The 13,537-nt window shown below is 40.7% G+C and overlaps 1 protein-coding gene across 1 annotated transcript in view; it reads right to left on the bottom strand.

Moving 5' to 3' along the window:
- Positions 1-13,537, bottom strand: part of LOC122650309 (cation-chloride cotransporter 1-like) — a 57,970-nt gene that overhangs the window by 9,111 nt on the left and 35,322 nt on the right. Inside the window, exons 10-11 of the mRNA XM_043843700.1 lie at positions 5,604-5,798; positions 2,102-2,502 (exon numbers count right to left, since the gene is read on the bottom strand). Coding sequence (XP_043699635.1) covers positions 2,102-2,502; positions 5,604-5,798 — 596 coding nt within the window. The remainder of the gene's footprint in view (positions 1-2,101; positions 2,503-5,603; positions 5,799-13,537) is intronic.

Here is a 13,537-nt window from a genome sequence, read left to right as displayed (position 1 = left end):
TCATTGTAATAGGCCACTTTAATTGTGTTAGATATGTATATGGTACCACAAGGGCATTACTGTCATACCCTGCAGTATTCTGTTCTGTTTTTTAGCATTGATTTTTATTGTATTGTTTAGTTTGCTCTTCTTAGTTAGTCTTATTAGTCTTCTATTCCCACAAGGACTGAAGAGTCTTCTTCTCTTTTCTTCTACACTGTTAGCTCTGGGAAGGGGTGGTGTTGGTGGTGGTTGCTGGGGGGGGGGGGGGAGGTGGTGGGTGGGATAGTGGCGGTGGTCATGGTTAGACCATCAGGAGAAGAAGAGGGCGGTGTTTTATTTTTAATATGAAATTACTGCTTTGTCCATCAAATTAACCATGTGCTCATTAAAGAGCAAGAATGAATGCAATTTCAATTTCGAAATTGAAAGAGCTTCTCACCAATTTCAGAATTTTAGTGAAATTTGATTTCTATTTCATTGAAACAAGGTGCAGAAATCAAACCAAACAACTTCCGAAATAGAAATCACCCCATGAAATTGAAATACAAATCATACCAAATCAGCCCTAAGTTGGAGTTCTAGTTGTTTTAAGCCTTTTATTAGTCAATTAAGTAGCTAGTTTGATTACTAGTTGGGTTAGGCTATTTCTAGTCATTATAGGAGTCAAATTTTGAGAGTCTATATATATATATATATATATCCAACCATTTAGGCACGGATTTATAAAGATATTCAGTTTTCTGAATTTTGTCTCTATGGATTCAGTGCTTAATGCTGTGGATCCAATAGTGTTAATGGATTCCAAGTGAAAACTAAGGTGGATTCTTTAGTGAAAGAGTAGATTCTCTTCACTGGTTTTTTATGGATTCCATAACAACATATTAGGTGGATTCCTGCTCCATTATCCTATTATCATATCTGTTTTATCTTTCAAATTCTTTTTTTTTCTTCCCTCCATCATTCAAGTAATTTAAGGTCAGAGTTCTTAACTCTATTCCTGCAGCTCTATTGTTCTACTACAACTTTCATATTCAGGTTTGTTTTCTAGATCAGTTCTAATTGCTGAATTGTTTATTGGTGATTGTACTATATTCTGGTTTTGGTTTGTTGTCTTGTTCACAGATTTCAATTTCTGTTTCAAAACCGTAAACTTTGAAGAGAATTCTGATTTCCTAGTTTAAGTCAAATACTGTTTGTTTTCAATTCTGATACATTTGGCTAAATTCACCATATGGATCCCTAATTTAACTCTGTTTTTGAATCCCTAGAACTCTTAAATCGAATATGCAATTCTTGAGTTTTCCTAGTTGCAGTAGGTTCCAGATCCAACCATCAGAATTGGATCAAACTTTGATGACCTTATCTCCCTATTAGAGTGACCCCTCCGTTACAGTTTCAAGCACATCAGAACTGTTCTTCTCAAGTTATTAACTTTTCTCTGATTCTGGTTCTTATTCCTTTAATCTGTGATCTTGTCTGAGCTAAATTCCAACAGGTCCCTGGTTCAAGTTTAGACCTCATTATTTTTCAGTTCATAACATCAGCCTTACTCCCCCCCCCCCCCCCCCCCTTTTCTAATAGACAATTTTGGACTCGGGTCAATCCAAACCACCCTAGTTGTACCCTTTTTCCAGGAAGCATATATTAAATGATGTATCTGAAACCCGTGAATTTGGACCACATTATTTGTTGCACATAAGCTGCCTGCATGGTTGGCCATCAATCCAAGTGGACACGTTAAGTTTCCCCATACGAAAACATTTAAATAAAAAAACATACTTAAATATTTTGAATGGCTAAACAAATTCTATATGTAAATGGATTAGCATTTGAACCATTGAATAAGAATAAATGGAGATAAGATATTTCACTCTGAAAATGGAATAGCATTTTATTTGGCTAACATTTCTCTTTCATGATTGTTTCTTTTCCTTCTTTTTTTTTTTTTGGGGGGAGGGTGGTGCTGGGGTATGGGGTGGCAGGGTTCTTTTGAGAGCAACGCTGTTCACCCATTTTCTAATTTTTCTATTCATTCCCCTCTCCTGAACAAGTCCTCCAGAGAAAAGGAAAAAATAAACGAAAATCCATGGATAGACAATGAGCAAGTAAGGTTGCATACCTATACAAAGTGAGGCTCCAAGAAGAGAGAGGCTCCAATGGTGAAATTTCCACCGAGGACGCCAGCTTGGAGCATCTAGAAGGTCAAGAAGGAAGCAAGATAAGTTGACACCGGTATAACAAAGAAGGAAAAACATTGTAACGGTCGGTGTGATAAGATCCAGATTCCCAATCACGACACATCCACAACAGATGAAGGCCGTAAAGAGGGTAGCAACATGGGGCTCACCCCCCTCCGCAACCTTGAAGTAGTTAAGAACTGGAAGAATGTCATCGTTGGCAATTGCTGCAAGCAATCGTGGAGCCCCTGTCAAACTTTGAAGTGCTGCACCTAGAGTGGAGAGGATAATCCCAACATAAGTGATTACAGGAACGGGCCAAGCCACTGTAGCTGTAAGTAGCCTGCATATGTTTAATAATGCACAGAAATTCAAATACTATACTTCTTTCATTTGGTTTCAATAAATTGAAATAGATATATGCCAACTAGTACCCAGATCCTCTCCTAATTACATTACACCCACTAGATCCAATTTTAATAGAACACACCAGATTCATTATGTAAAGAAAAGCCAAAGAAAAAGGCACTAAAAACTGATGATGATAAGAATGTATATGGGATTGTCAATCCAGCATGGAAGTCACAGGGTAATCAGAAGAGGTTCCGAGGACTTGCCAGGCAATTAGCTTTGGAGAAGTAATGAGTAATGAAAGAGCACTGAAACTCCAAATTACAATAGCATACACGCAGGGGGGGGGGGGGACCTACTTTTCTGTAAGGCATTTGTCTGTGAGAGTATTGAAAAGTTCTGGCATGGTGTATGGTTTGATGAAGTACCCGAAAGATATAGCTTGGCAATGACCTCCTCAATTATAGATATTATTGTAGCTGGAGCTGTAGTTTCATCGAAACAAAGACAAAGAAAACTTCAACTATTAGAAGGTCCCAACTGAAGCTGGACAGCTTCCTAAGCTGATTTCTTTTGTGGACAAGCATCTGGAGAAAGAGTTTACCAGAAATCTCGTAAACAGAGGCGGATGATGCTGTTTGTTTTCTCTTGGGGGGAGAGGAAGTTAAACCATTAATACTGTTTGTTTTCTCTGTGAGGCATTTGGGCTTTGAAATGGACATTGGTATGATGTTCCGCTCTACATTTGCCATCCTCTGGGTCCTTGAATTAGGTTTATTGATCCAGCTTCAAAGGAACCTAAAAATTCTGAAGATATTTTAATGGTTTAACTCCCTCTCCCCCCCCCCCTCTTCTCTCTTGGGTGGAAGGTGCGTGAACAGCATTGCTTTTCTCATAGCCTCTGCATTCTTAAAGAGTACTGTACATGTACCAGGGAACGTGCACAAGAGATCTCACATCTTCTTTCATCAATATGTAATTCTTAACAGTAAATACCCCAATAGAAATCTTTCAGGAACATGAATGTGAAAAAATACATAACGTAGACATGTGAACGTTGGTAATACTTATTTCAGCCTGTGACAGAAAACTAGAATATCAAAAGGTCAATTGGTTCTTTTCAAAGGGGATCAACAATTGAAATATTATTTTCTTAATGATGTAAATGGTGGATAAATCCAAGGACAATAAGAATAACCTTGACATGAGGCTAAAGTTCCAATACCTAGACAGTTCCTCTAGTGAGTACTGGAAAAGATGGATCCTAAGTGGGTACATCAAAATGACTTATCTAAAGATGGGTAAAATAGAGATGTATTTAATCAAACAACTAAGGAGACCAGTTTCCACTCATACCAGATTTACATCAGGGATCAACATTAAGCCTCTCTTTGGCATCCATACTCCATGATTGACAACTAGTGATGGAGAGCCGGAAGGAAAGAAGTTGCATGGGAGAAGGAGATGAATCCTTCGGCTCTGATACCAAATTGGTGGAAGGGCCAATGAGAAAGAGGGGAAATTCTGAGAAGAACTCAGAGTTGCAGGGAAGAGGGGAAATCGCATAAGAAGAAGGGGGGAGAAGAAGATCTCACAAGCCACAGCCACATGGCTCTTCAAACTCAATTTTCTATTCATTCTCAAATCTAACCTTGCTGATTACAACCATGTATTTAGAGACTCAAACAACCCATAATCCTAATCGAAATCTAAAACTAGACTTTAAAAGTGACTCAATATAAATCCAAATAATAAAAAAACAACAACAAAAGACTCGTACGACTCATACTCAACTTCTACAAGACACCCAAAGTAAATAAACTACGAATACCCTACTAGATCCAAACACTCAAAGTGGACCTGGTTCATCTTCGTCTGGATACCCAAATGGGTTTGGGTCGATCCAAGATGGTGTATCTGCATCAAGCCATCAACTAGGCATAGATAGAACAGAGGATGTGCTATTCTGTATATTATCTCTACACAGTGACAATACTACATAAATTGTGATAGACAAATTGGAACAGCGGAAGGGATGTTCAGAATCAAAAGATTCTCTGACAAGCCAGACTTACAAGAAGCATAAGTTAATTGTCATAAGGTGTATGGGATACAGTGTGTATAACAAACACCTTACAATAAAATATTACCTCAAAAAAAATTCAATAAACTTGGTTTATTTTCCTATTGGATAGGTATAGAGAAATCAGCACCAACATTTCAAAATCCTAAAGGAGAAACCAGCACCACCATGAAAATATCAATTAGAATTTGGTACTGAGAAAAGTGATTTATTTTTGATGACCAAGAGATACACAAACAACTAGCATCCTTATCTTGGCTAAAAACATAGACTGAACAAACATACCATTACAACCGAAAGGTAAAATGTCATAGAACAGCCATAAGATCAGTCACACTTTACAGAGTGATATGTTGAGCATCCAAGAAACAACATAGATTGAACATGCTTATGAGAGAGCACCTAGACCCTTAAACGAGATTTGCAAATAGGAAAACGAACACCATCCCCATCAAAACGAGCCTACAAAGTACAAAGAATTGACACTAAAGTGACCTGACACCATAACTTGGTAGCCTTAAGAAAACGGTTTTAACTTGTGAAGCTGCATACTAACTCATCAAGATATCCCACTGTCTTGCATAAACGGTTAGTTTGTTATGTATAATTTGCCTCTAGCACATAAGAGCATAACGCAAGTGGGCAAGCCTTGGCGCAATGGTTAAGCTGCGCTATTGCAACCTGTTGGTTGCGGGTTCGAAACTTGGAAACAGCCACTCCTGCGAAGCAGGGGATAAGGCTGCGTACATTTGCCCTCCCCTCCCAGACCCTGCAGTAGCGGGATCTTCGTGCACTGGGACGCTCTTACAGTAGAGCATAAATGCATAGTTCAGACAAAAATACAACCAACTGCAAAAGGAAACCATGTAAAGCATAGATCAAGAGAGCAGGAAACATCCACATTATTGTTATGACTTGAAAAGGAAAAAATAAAACCCAGGTATAAAGAGAAAGACAAATGTTCACGTTGTTCTGTCGCAAAGTACCAACTTTACCATAAAATATTCTACCTGTCCGTCAAAAGCTTCTTTCTAGTTGCAAGAGCTCCAAAAAATAACACAGAAACTAGATATAGAGAAGCAGTTGTGACAGTCGCAGCCAATGTTCCTACAGGTATCGAACGCTGTGTGTCCTTTAGTGAGGCAGAGCGATTTGAACCTGCCATAATTCCCGTTACAGCTGGGAAAAAAAGACCCACCAAAGCACTGAAAAAGAGTGAAAATACAATTGTTAGGAAAGATGACGAAAATTAACAAAATTCAAAACTCATCCATGAAATAGACTAACGTGATTCAGACGTTGCAAAATGAACTTATCCAGGTCAATATCTTCACAGCTCACGTTAAAATGAACATCCAACACTGGAAAAGAACAAATCGATCACTAGAATAGTTTTCTTTACCATTCTTGGTCCTTCCATTTTGTTTAACATAGGACACTTAAAGATATAAAATATCCTAGGACTTTTACCTGGGAAAATTTCTCAAGCTACTGATTCATGAGCACTTTTGCAGGATCTGGATGAGAAAAATATGCAAATGGTTGGGTAATCTGGGCCCAATAAGGCTAGGATGATCAAACAGGGAAAGGGATGAAGATGTGAATAATACTCTGTGCCCCTAAGTGAAGAAAACTCCACAAGTGCAGAGTGTTGAGCTATTTGTAAGGCTTGGAGATTAACAAATGTAATAGTCGAGTGTGACTTGCCTAAAGATCAAAATTATTGGATGTGGTGGAGCGCCGGTAGGGGAAAAGGGAATATAAGAGTTGCAGAGAAGAGGAGAAACCGCATAAGAAGAAGAAGGGGGAGAAGAGTGCACACGCACAGTCACACGGGCTATTCAAACCATAGTTATCAAGGCGGCAAGGCAACCAAGGCGGTTGAGAGGGTCCAAAATCAAGGCGACACCAACAACGCGGACCAAGCCGCCCGCCTAGGCGCCCAAGGTGACCAAGGAGCCTGGATGCCTAGGCGACGCCTTGATAACTATGATTCAAACCATTACTATTCCATTCTATTCAATCTATCTTTCTAGTTAGAAGCTGGTATTTTAAAGACGAAAATAAAAGACTCCAAACGTAACTCTAAAATTAAAATAGAACTTGACTCTATCTTGGACTTCAGAAATAAAATCCTAACTCCAACTCTACCACGACTCCATCGACAGCAATAAAAAGAAATTATGAAATAAATCAAATTCCTAATGGAACCAATTACAAAATAGATCATAAAGTAAAATATCCTACTGAACTAAAACTCAAACCGGACCACTGGATGCGGTTCATCTCCGTCCGGATGCCTAAATGGGTTTGGGTCGGTACAAGGTAGTGCACCTACATCAGGATGGGTCCAAAAGAGTAGAACAAAGACCATAATTGTCTGCCCATATGATTGAACAAGTTTAACATCTAGCTTCCCCTACCCTTGGGATATTTGCCCACATGATTAGGTGAGCTTGACATGTAGCTTTTTTCAGACATCAATTTGACATCTGGCTACCTCTCTTCCAAATACCTTGTTCAAATGGAAGCAAAGGTCTGCTAGTGAGCTCTGATTATAGAAGGGGAGTTGTGACTTGTGAGACCTCGTATTTGTTCAGGGATGACTTATCGATTGTCACACGAACATTGTACCAGATCCCTCGTATACTTCCCTTTTTTTTTTTTTTTTTTTGGTTGGGGGGGTGGAGAGGGGAGGGGTGCTAAGATCTCTTGTATTCTTTCTAGTGTACAAGTTTTGAACAATTGGATGGTCATGTTTTCATCCTATTTTGCATTTAACTTGTGAAATATGCTATGCATAAAATCATTTTTTTCTTTAATAATAGTAAGGGTAACTGACACTTGGGGTACCCAACATTCGGAGAAAATACATCTAGGGTACCCAATGTTTGTGATATTATGTTTGGGGTACCTATCTTTGCATTTCCAACTATACCCCCAATCATTATTTTGCACCACTGCCGCTACCACCACCATCAACGCTGCAGCCACCATCACCACTTCCACCACCTGCAACACTCCCTCCCTCTCCCACTCTCACTGTCTGCCACACCACACCCCCCTTCCTTACCACCCCACCTCATCCTGGCCCGCAAACCCCACCCCCTTCTTCCTCGCCCTCCCCTACAATCCCACCCCACACTCCCCTGCAACTCCGCGCCATCCTCTCTGCCACCCCACCCTAACACTCTGTAGTACAACGTAATACCTCTACTCATCACTATATTTGCTGATTCTGCAGTTCCTCTGGCAAAATCGACCGGTTAAGATCCATATTGAATATGGAGAAAGCGTTACTCAAATACTCAAGAACCTTCACATCAGCAACTTCTTGTGTGTTTCAACTCAATGAAGTCATCCAAATCAATGTGTCCCGCATGAATTTCTTCTATCATATTTTAAAACTCGTTTCTCTGTTGTTGGGTGGCTAAGGCTCACATGATCGCACCCAGTTCAGAGTTAAGACCAAGAAATCTTTCCACCCATTCACATCAAACTTCTTGAAAACGTTTTCGGACTCTTTAATCGCACCCAGTTCAGAGTTAAGACCAAGAAATCTTTCCACCCATTCACATCAAACTTCTTGAAAATGTTTTCGGACTCTTTAATCGCACCCAGTTCAGACCAAAAAATCTTTCCAGTCCTCCCAAGGAACTATTCATCAAGTGGGAGACCAAAAGGGGTTGCCAGAAACATTTTCAAGAGGTTTCCTCCACATGTTGGGGCAACTCATCTCATTCTTTATACCACCACCACCCCCCTGCAACGATTCAATTTTTCTATCTACTTTCTTTGTTTTGGCAGTCAAACAACAAACGGACACACATAAGTGGTGGTAGAAAATGGCGGTGGGGACGGGGGTGGGGGAGGAGGGCACAGCAATGATGGAACAAAGGAGGGGGGGGAGAAAGCAGGGAATTTTTAATTCCTATAAGACAAAAATAAGTGATGGTGGGGGCAGCGGGGAGGGGGTTGTGTCAGGGATGGGGGAGTAGGGGTGGGGCGTGTTTGGAGGGAGCATGGTGGGACGGGGGATTACAACAGGGAAGGGGATTAGAGGTGGGTGTGGATTTGCAGGGAGCATGGTGGGGCGGGGGAGAGGGATTGCGACAGGAAGGGAGATTAGGGATGGGAGCGGGTTTGCAGCTGATGGTGATGCAGTACCTGTATACAACACCCACCAACCCCATCAGCTGGTCGTGGCACCTCCGGTTTAGGGGTTCTTGCAGAACCGCAGCGGATCAGGTCGGAGTCATTGTTGTCAATCTCGTCTTCTTCTCGGATCGACCCCGCCCCTGCTTTCCTGCCCTCCTCCACCCCATCCCTCCCTCCTTCGCTTCCCTGCCCTCCCCCGTCTCCCCCATCCCCGGTGAACCTGCAACAGCCCCTCCCTCCCCTACTCTCTTTCCTCATTCACTTCCATCACTGGAGAAGACATCAAGGGTAAAATTGGATTTTTAAAAAATATAAGGAACCTCAAACATAATATTGGTGAAACATGAGGTACCTCAAACATCATATTTATGGACGTTAGGCACCCAGAATAATATGATTACAAACGTTGGGTACCCTACGTGCAATTTCTCCGAACGTTGGGTTCCCTAAGTGTCACTTGGCCTAATAATAATATTAATAATAAGTTATGCTCGACATTCAGAATAGTGACCATTTAATGTGGATTGAGCATGGAGCTGCAAGACAAATAAAAAAAGAAGAAAGTTGCCAAAAATTCTAACGCTTAAGTACATAATAAAGTGAGGACCATATGGATTTTAGGATGAGTTGGAATGTTACATTCAAATTTAACATATTTGGTTCTAGGAAGAGCCATTGCCAATTAGTTTAGAAGTTTTCATTTTAACCATTTACAAACTAGGGTTACTTTGGATTCTTAGGATATAGTTTTGGGTTAGAAAGTTACAATACTGCTTTGGGTTTGGGTTGATATATTTACTTCATTTTGGGATTAATTTTATCTGTGGGTAACAGGGTTTAATGCAGGGGAATCATATGGCAGTTGTTTGAGTCTGTTTAAGTAGTCCAAGTGAAACTTAAGTGGAGAAACAGCCTGAGTCCCTAACTTAGCCCATAAAGGAATACCAAACATGTAACTGGACCAATGTTTTTAAAAACGGACCACTTGTTGGACTGTTCAGGCAAAACAAATAGGTGGTCCAGCAGTCTGACATCATTTAGTTAAAAAGTTTAACTGTATTACAAATTTATTATTTGTTGCATTAATTAATATGAAGCAGCTCTGCTGCAGTCGTTATGCTTGTGGGTTTAAGTCTCCTCCACAACATAAGTTGTACTCAAATTTTGTATGCAGTACCATAATCTAGCAGTTGGACCATCTCATCTGAATGCTCTGAATGATCCAAGCACCTGGACTGGGTGGTCCGTGGTTCACTGACTTTTTTACGGTTTCAAACTACCTCCAGTCAGCACCACATCCTATTAAAAGGTCAAGTTTGTAAAAAGACTGGACTGGATTTTCTTCTTTCAGTTAATAAAATTAGAATTCTTCATATGCTTTGGTCATGTGACGGTAGGTGCGATTTCAAGGCCCTAGGAGTGAATATTAGGTAATTCTTCATATTCTTTCTGTGTTCTGGTTTCTTTATGGTTCTGCTATTTCTGCAGTTAAAATCAATATCTCAAATTTCGAGCAAATCTATCAAAATTAGCAAATATTTCTCTTTCCTAGGGGAAAAAATCTAGAAAAATAGGCAAAATTGGCAAAAATTTCTGTTTCCTTAGATTCAAAATCACTGCACCAGTCGAAATTCCCAACATTGATGATAATCAATTGAACGTACAATAGCTACTGAAAACTTATCCTGTAATCTTAATTGGAACCCAACCTCTCCTAAGTCCTAACCTCACCCCTAACCCAAAGTTCACAGGCACCCTTTTCAAAACCTGAAAATCTCACAATCAAGCTATTCCCACTATCTCGCAGGATAAATCCAGAAGCACCCAGCCATAATCTCCTATCAACTCTCTAAAATCCTCTAAAGCACCTAAACCAGATTTCAACTCTTCTTCCGCTTAAAACCTGTTGATCCTAGGTTTTCACACAAATTTTAGAAGCCAAGCGTTAATCCCACATCAATTGTGAGTGGGAAAATTTCTTTCCTCATATACCTGTGAATCCCTCCTCTCATCAGATCGGTATTTTGAGCTGGAAATCTAACATGGTATCAAAGCAGGTCCCCGATCCTGCTGGGGGTCTCAATCCCACCTTCGTGCATCCTCTTCCTTCATTCATGTGTCCAGTACGTAAGGGGGATTGTTAGATCCCACATCGGGTATGAGTGGGAAACTCATTCTGTATTGCTAGATCCCACATCAGCTGTGAGTGGGATCCTCATTCCATTCATATACCTGATAGTAACTCCACTTAATAGACCGGTCTTTTGAGATGGAAATCTACATGGCATTAGAACAGGTTACATCCTGCCTCCCTTCCGGTTTTGACCGGTTTTGTCCAGCTCTGTCCACCCTTTTCTATTTCCGTCAAGGTTGTCGAAGCGTCGCCTAGGCACCTTGTTGGTGTGCATCCAGACGCCTGTTTTTGGATGAGCACCTTGTTGGTGTTAACTTAAGTTTTTTACCCACCCCTCCAACTCCTTGGGTCACCTAGCGATTTGAAAGCTATGATTTCCATCCACATGTCCTGTGGTTCCGACCCACCTACATGTGAGAGGGAGTGTTAATCCCACATCAACTGTGAGTGGGAAAATCCCTGTCCTCATATACCTGTGAACCCCTCTTATCAGATAGGTCTTTACAATTCCATCTCAAAAGACCGGTCTATTAAGTGAAAGTACTATCAGGTATATGAACGGAATGCGGATCCCACTCACAGGCGATGTGGGATCTAACAATCCCCCTCACATGTAGCTGGGTCAGAACCACCATACATGTGAACGAAGGAAGGGGACGCAAGGAGGCAGGATTGAGACTCGCAACAGGATCGAGACCTGCTCTGATACCATATTAGATTTCCATCTCAAAAAACCAATCTAATAAGAGGAGGGGTTCACAGGTATATGAGGAAAGGGATTTCCCCACTCACAATTGATCTGGGATTAACACCAAGAACTACAGAAACTGAAACTCAAATTTTAACTTCCCAATCTAATCTCTTATTCTCATTTCCAGAGACCAAATTTTAGCCCAAGTCAAACTCTCTAAACTTCTCATGTATATAGAAATTTAATTTTGGTATCTCAAAATAATAGGGTAGACTCTTTTCAATTTTATCCTACATCATATCACCCAAATTATGAAAGAGACTTAATGATGCATAGGACCAATCATACACTTCCTTAGTGAAATCAAGATTATTATTTTTCCAGCACTGAAAACAAACTTAAATACTTGTACTGCTGGTAGTTATACTATTTCTGGAACTCCCGCTTGAAAGCTCTAGTTAAGTTCAAGACAGTGGGGACATTAGTTGAAATCTATTACATTATTATATGGCCTCACATTAAACACCAGTTCATCAAGAAACATTTCTTAATCTTGGTTAATGTTAAGGGAATATGGCTGGGCTCATGCAATTATCGACGGGGCTCCAAGTTGAAGATTGGCTGGCTGGCTTCAAGCATTATCAGGAAGATGTAGGCATTCCTTGTATTTAGGTCCTTACCCTTTTGTAACATCTGTAATGAGAGCTTCCTGTTAAGAATGGCTGCATTGTATCAGGGGTATATGTGTAAATATCCCCTTGTATTATTTTCTTATTTTTTGTCATTTGTATAAGGCCAAGGGTCTAGGTGTAATTTACTATTCTTTTCAATATAAGCATGTTAGTCTCTAGGTTAGAGACATAACACTTGAACACCAAAACCGTGGCTGCTCTCTTCTCTTTCTTCTCTTCTCCTTCTTCAACCTAAAATCTAACATGGTATCAGAGCAGTTTGCTCCTGGAGTTTGAAGGTGATCGAAGATTGTTTGGAAGGTGAAGAACAGTCTCTGTGAAGGAAAATAGCATACCTTCTCAGACCTGTTTCTCCCTTGTCTGCAGTCCAAATACTGAGCAACCAAGTGCTCTAGTTTCGTGTGGAGGTCTTGTTTCTTCTCATTGTTTCCTCCCACATCTCTTGGAAGCACCCAAGGAGTAGAAGGGAATCTCGGCCAGGCTGTTCTGCCTCTGTTTTCCACCAGCTGCAGTGGTTTTTGGCTCTTGTTGCTTCAATAGGTTCTTGTTTGACCAGTTTCTTTGGTCTATTTGAATCGTTTTTGGTAAGGAACAATACTCATCCTTACTCCGTGGTTGTTTGATCAGTTTTTAGGGATTTAAAGGCCTATTTTCAGGCTATTTATCTCTGTTTTTCCTGGTTTTCTATTGCTGTGTTTGTGGGACTGTTGTTGTGGTTGAGATATTTGTTATTTGGGCCTATCAAGTGTTTGATTAAAGGTCAAAATGGGTGACAAAGATGCTGCAACACCCCTGCCTCTTGTAGACACAGCCCAAACAGCCCCATTTCTTCCTTCCTCCTTTGAGAGTCCCAATATCCAACTCCCTATTGCCAAACTTGAGAACCACAACTATTTGGATTGGTCCCGGTCCATGAAATTGATTCTCCGGTGTAGGGGAAAGATGGGTTACATCAATGGTAGTATACAGGCCCCTCTTCCGACTGAGTAAGGGTATCCCAAGTGGGACTCTGAGAATTCCCTGGTGATGGCCTGGCTTCATTTCTCCATGAAGCCTGAGATTGGAAGAAGATTTATGGGCAAGCAGACTACCAAGGACATTTGGGATAGTGTGGCCCGTATTTTTGATAGGGTTGGGGACTTTACTAAGGTGTACCAACTTCTCCAACAGATTGTCAGCTTGCGCCAGGGTGAGAGAAGTATCTCTGAATACTATAGCCTTGTTGTGGGCCTGTGGGAAGAGTATGACCATTATAGAGATCTCCAGTTA

The sequence above is a fragment of the Telopea speciosissima genome, chromosome 2 (assembly GCF_018873765.1).
Source record: "Telopea speciosissima isolate NSW1024214 ecotype Mountain lineage chromosome 2, Tspe_v1, whole genome shotgun sequence".
NCBI classification, from domain to species: Eukaryota; Viridiplantae; Streptophyta; class Magnoliopsida; order Proteales; family Proteaceae; genus Telopea; species Telopea speciosissima.
Note: the sequence above shows the minus strand (reverse complement) of the source record. Positions and strands in the feature narration are given on the sequence as shown.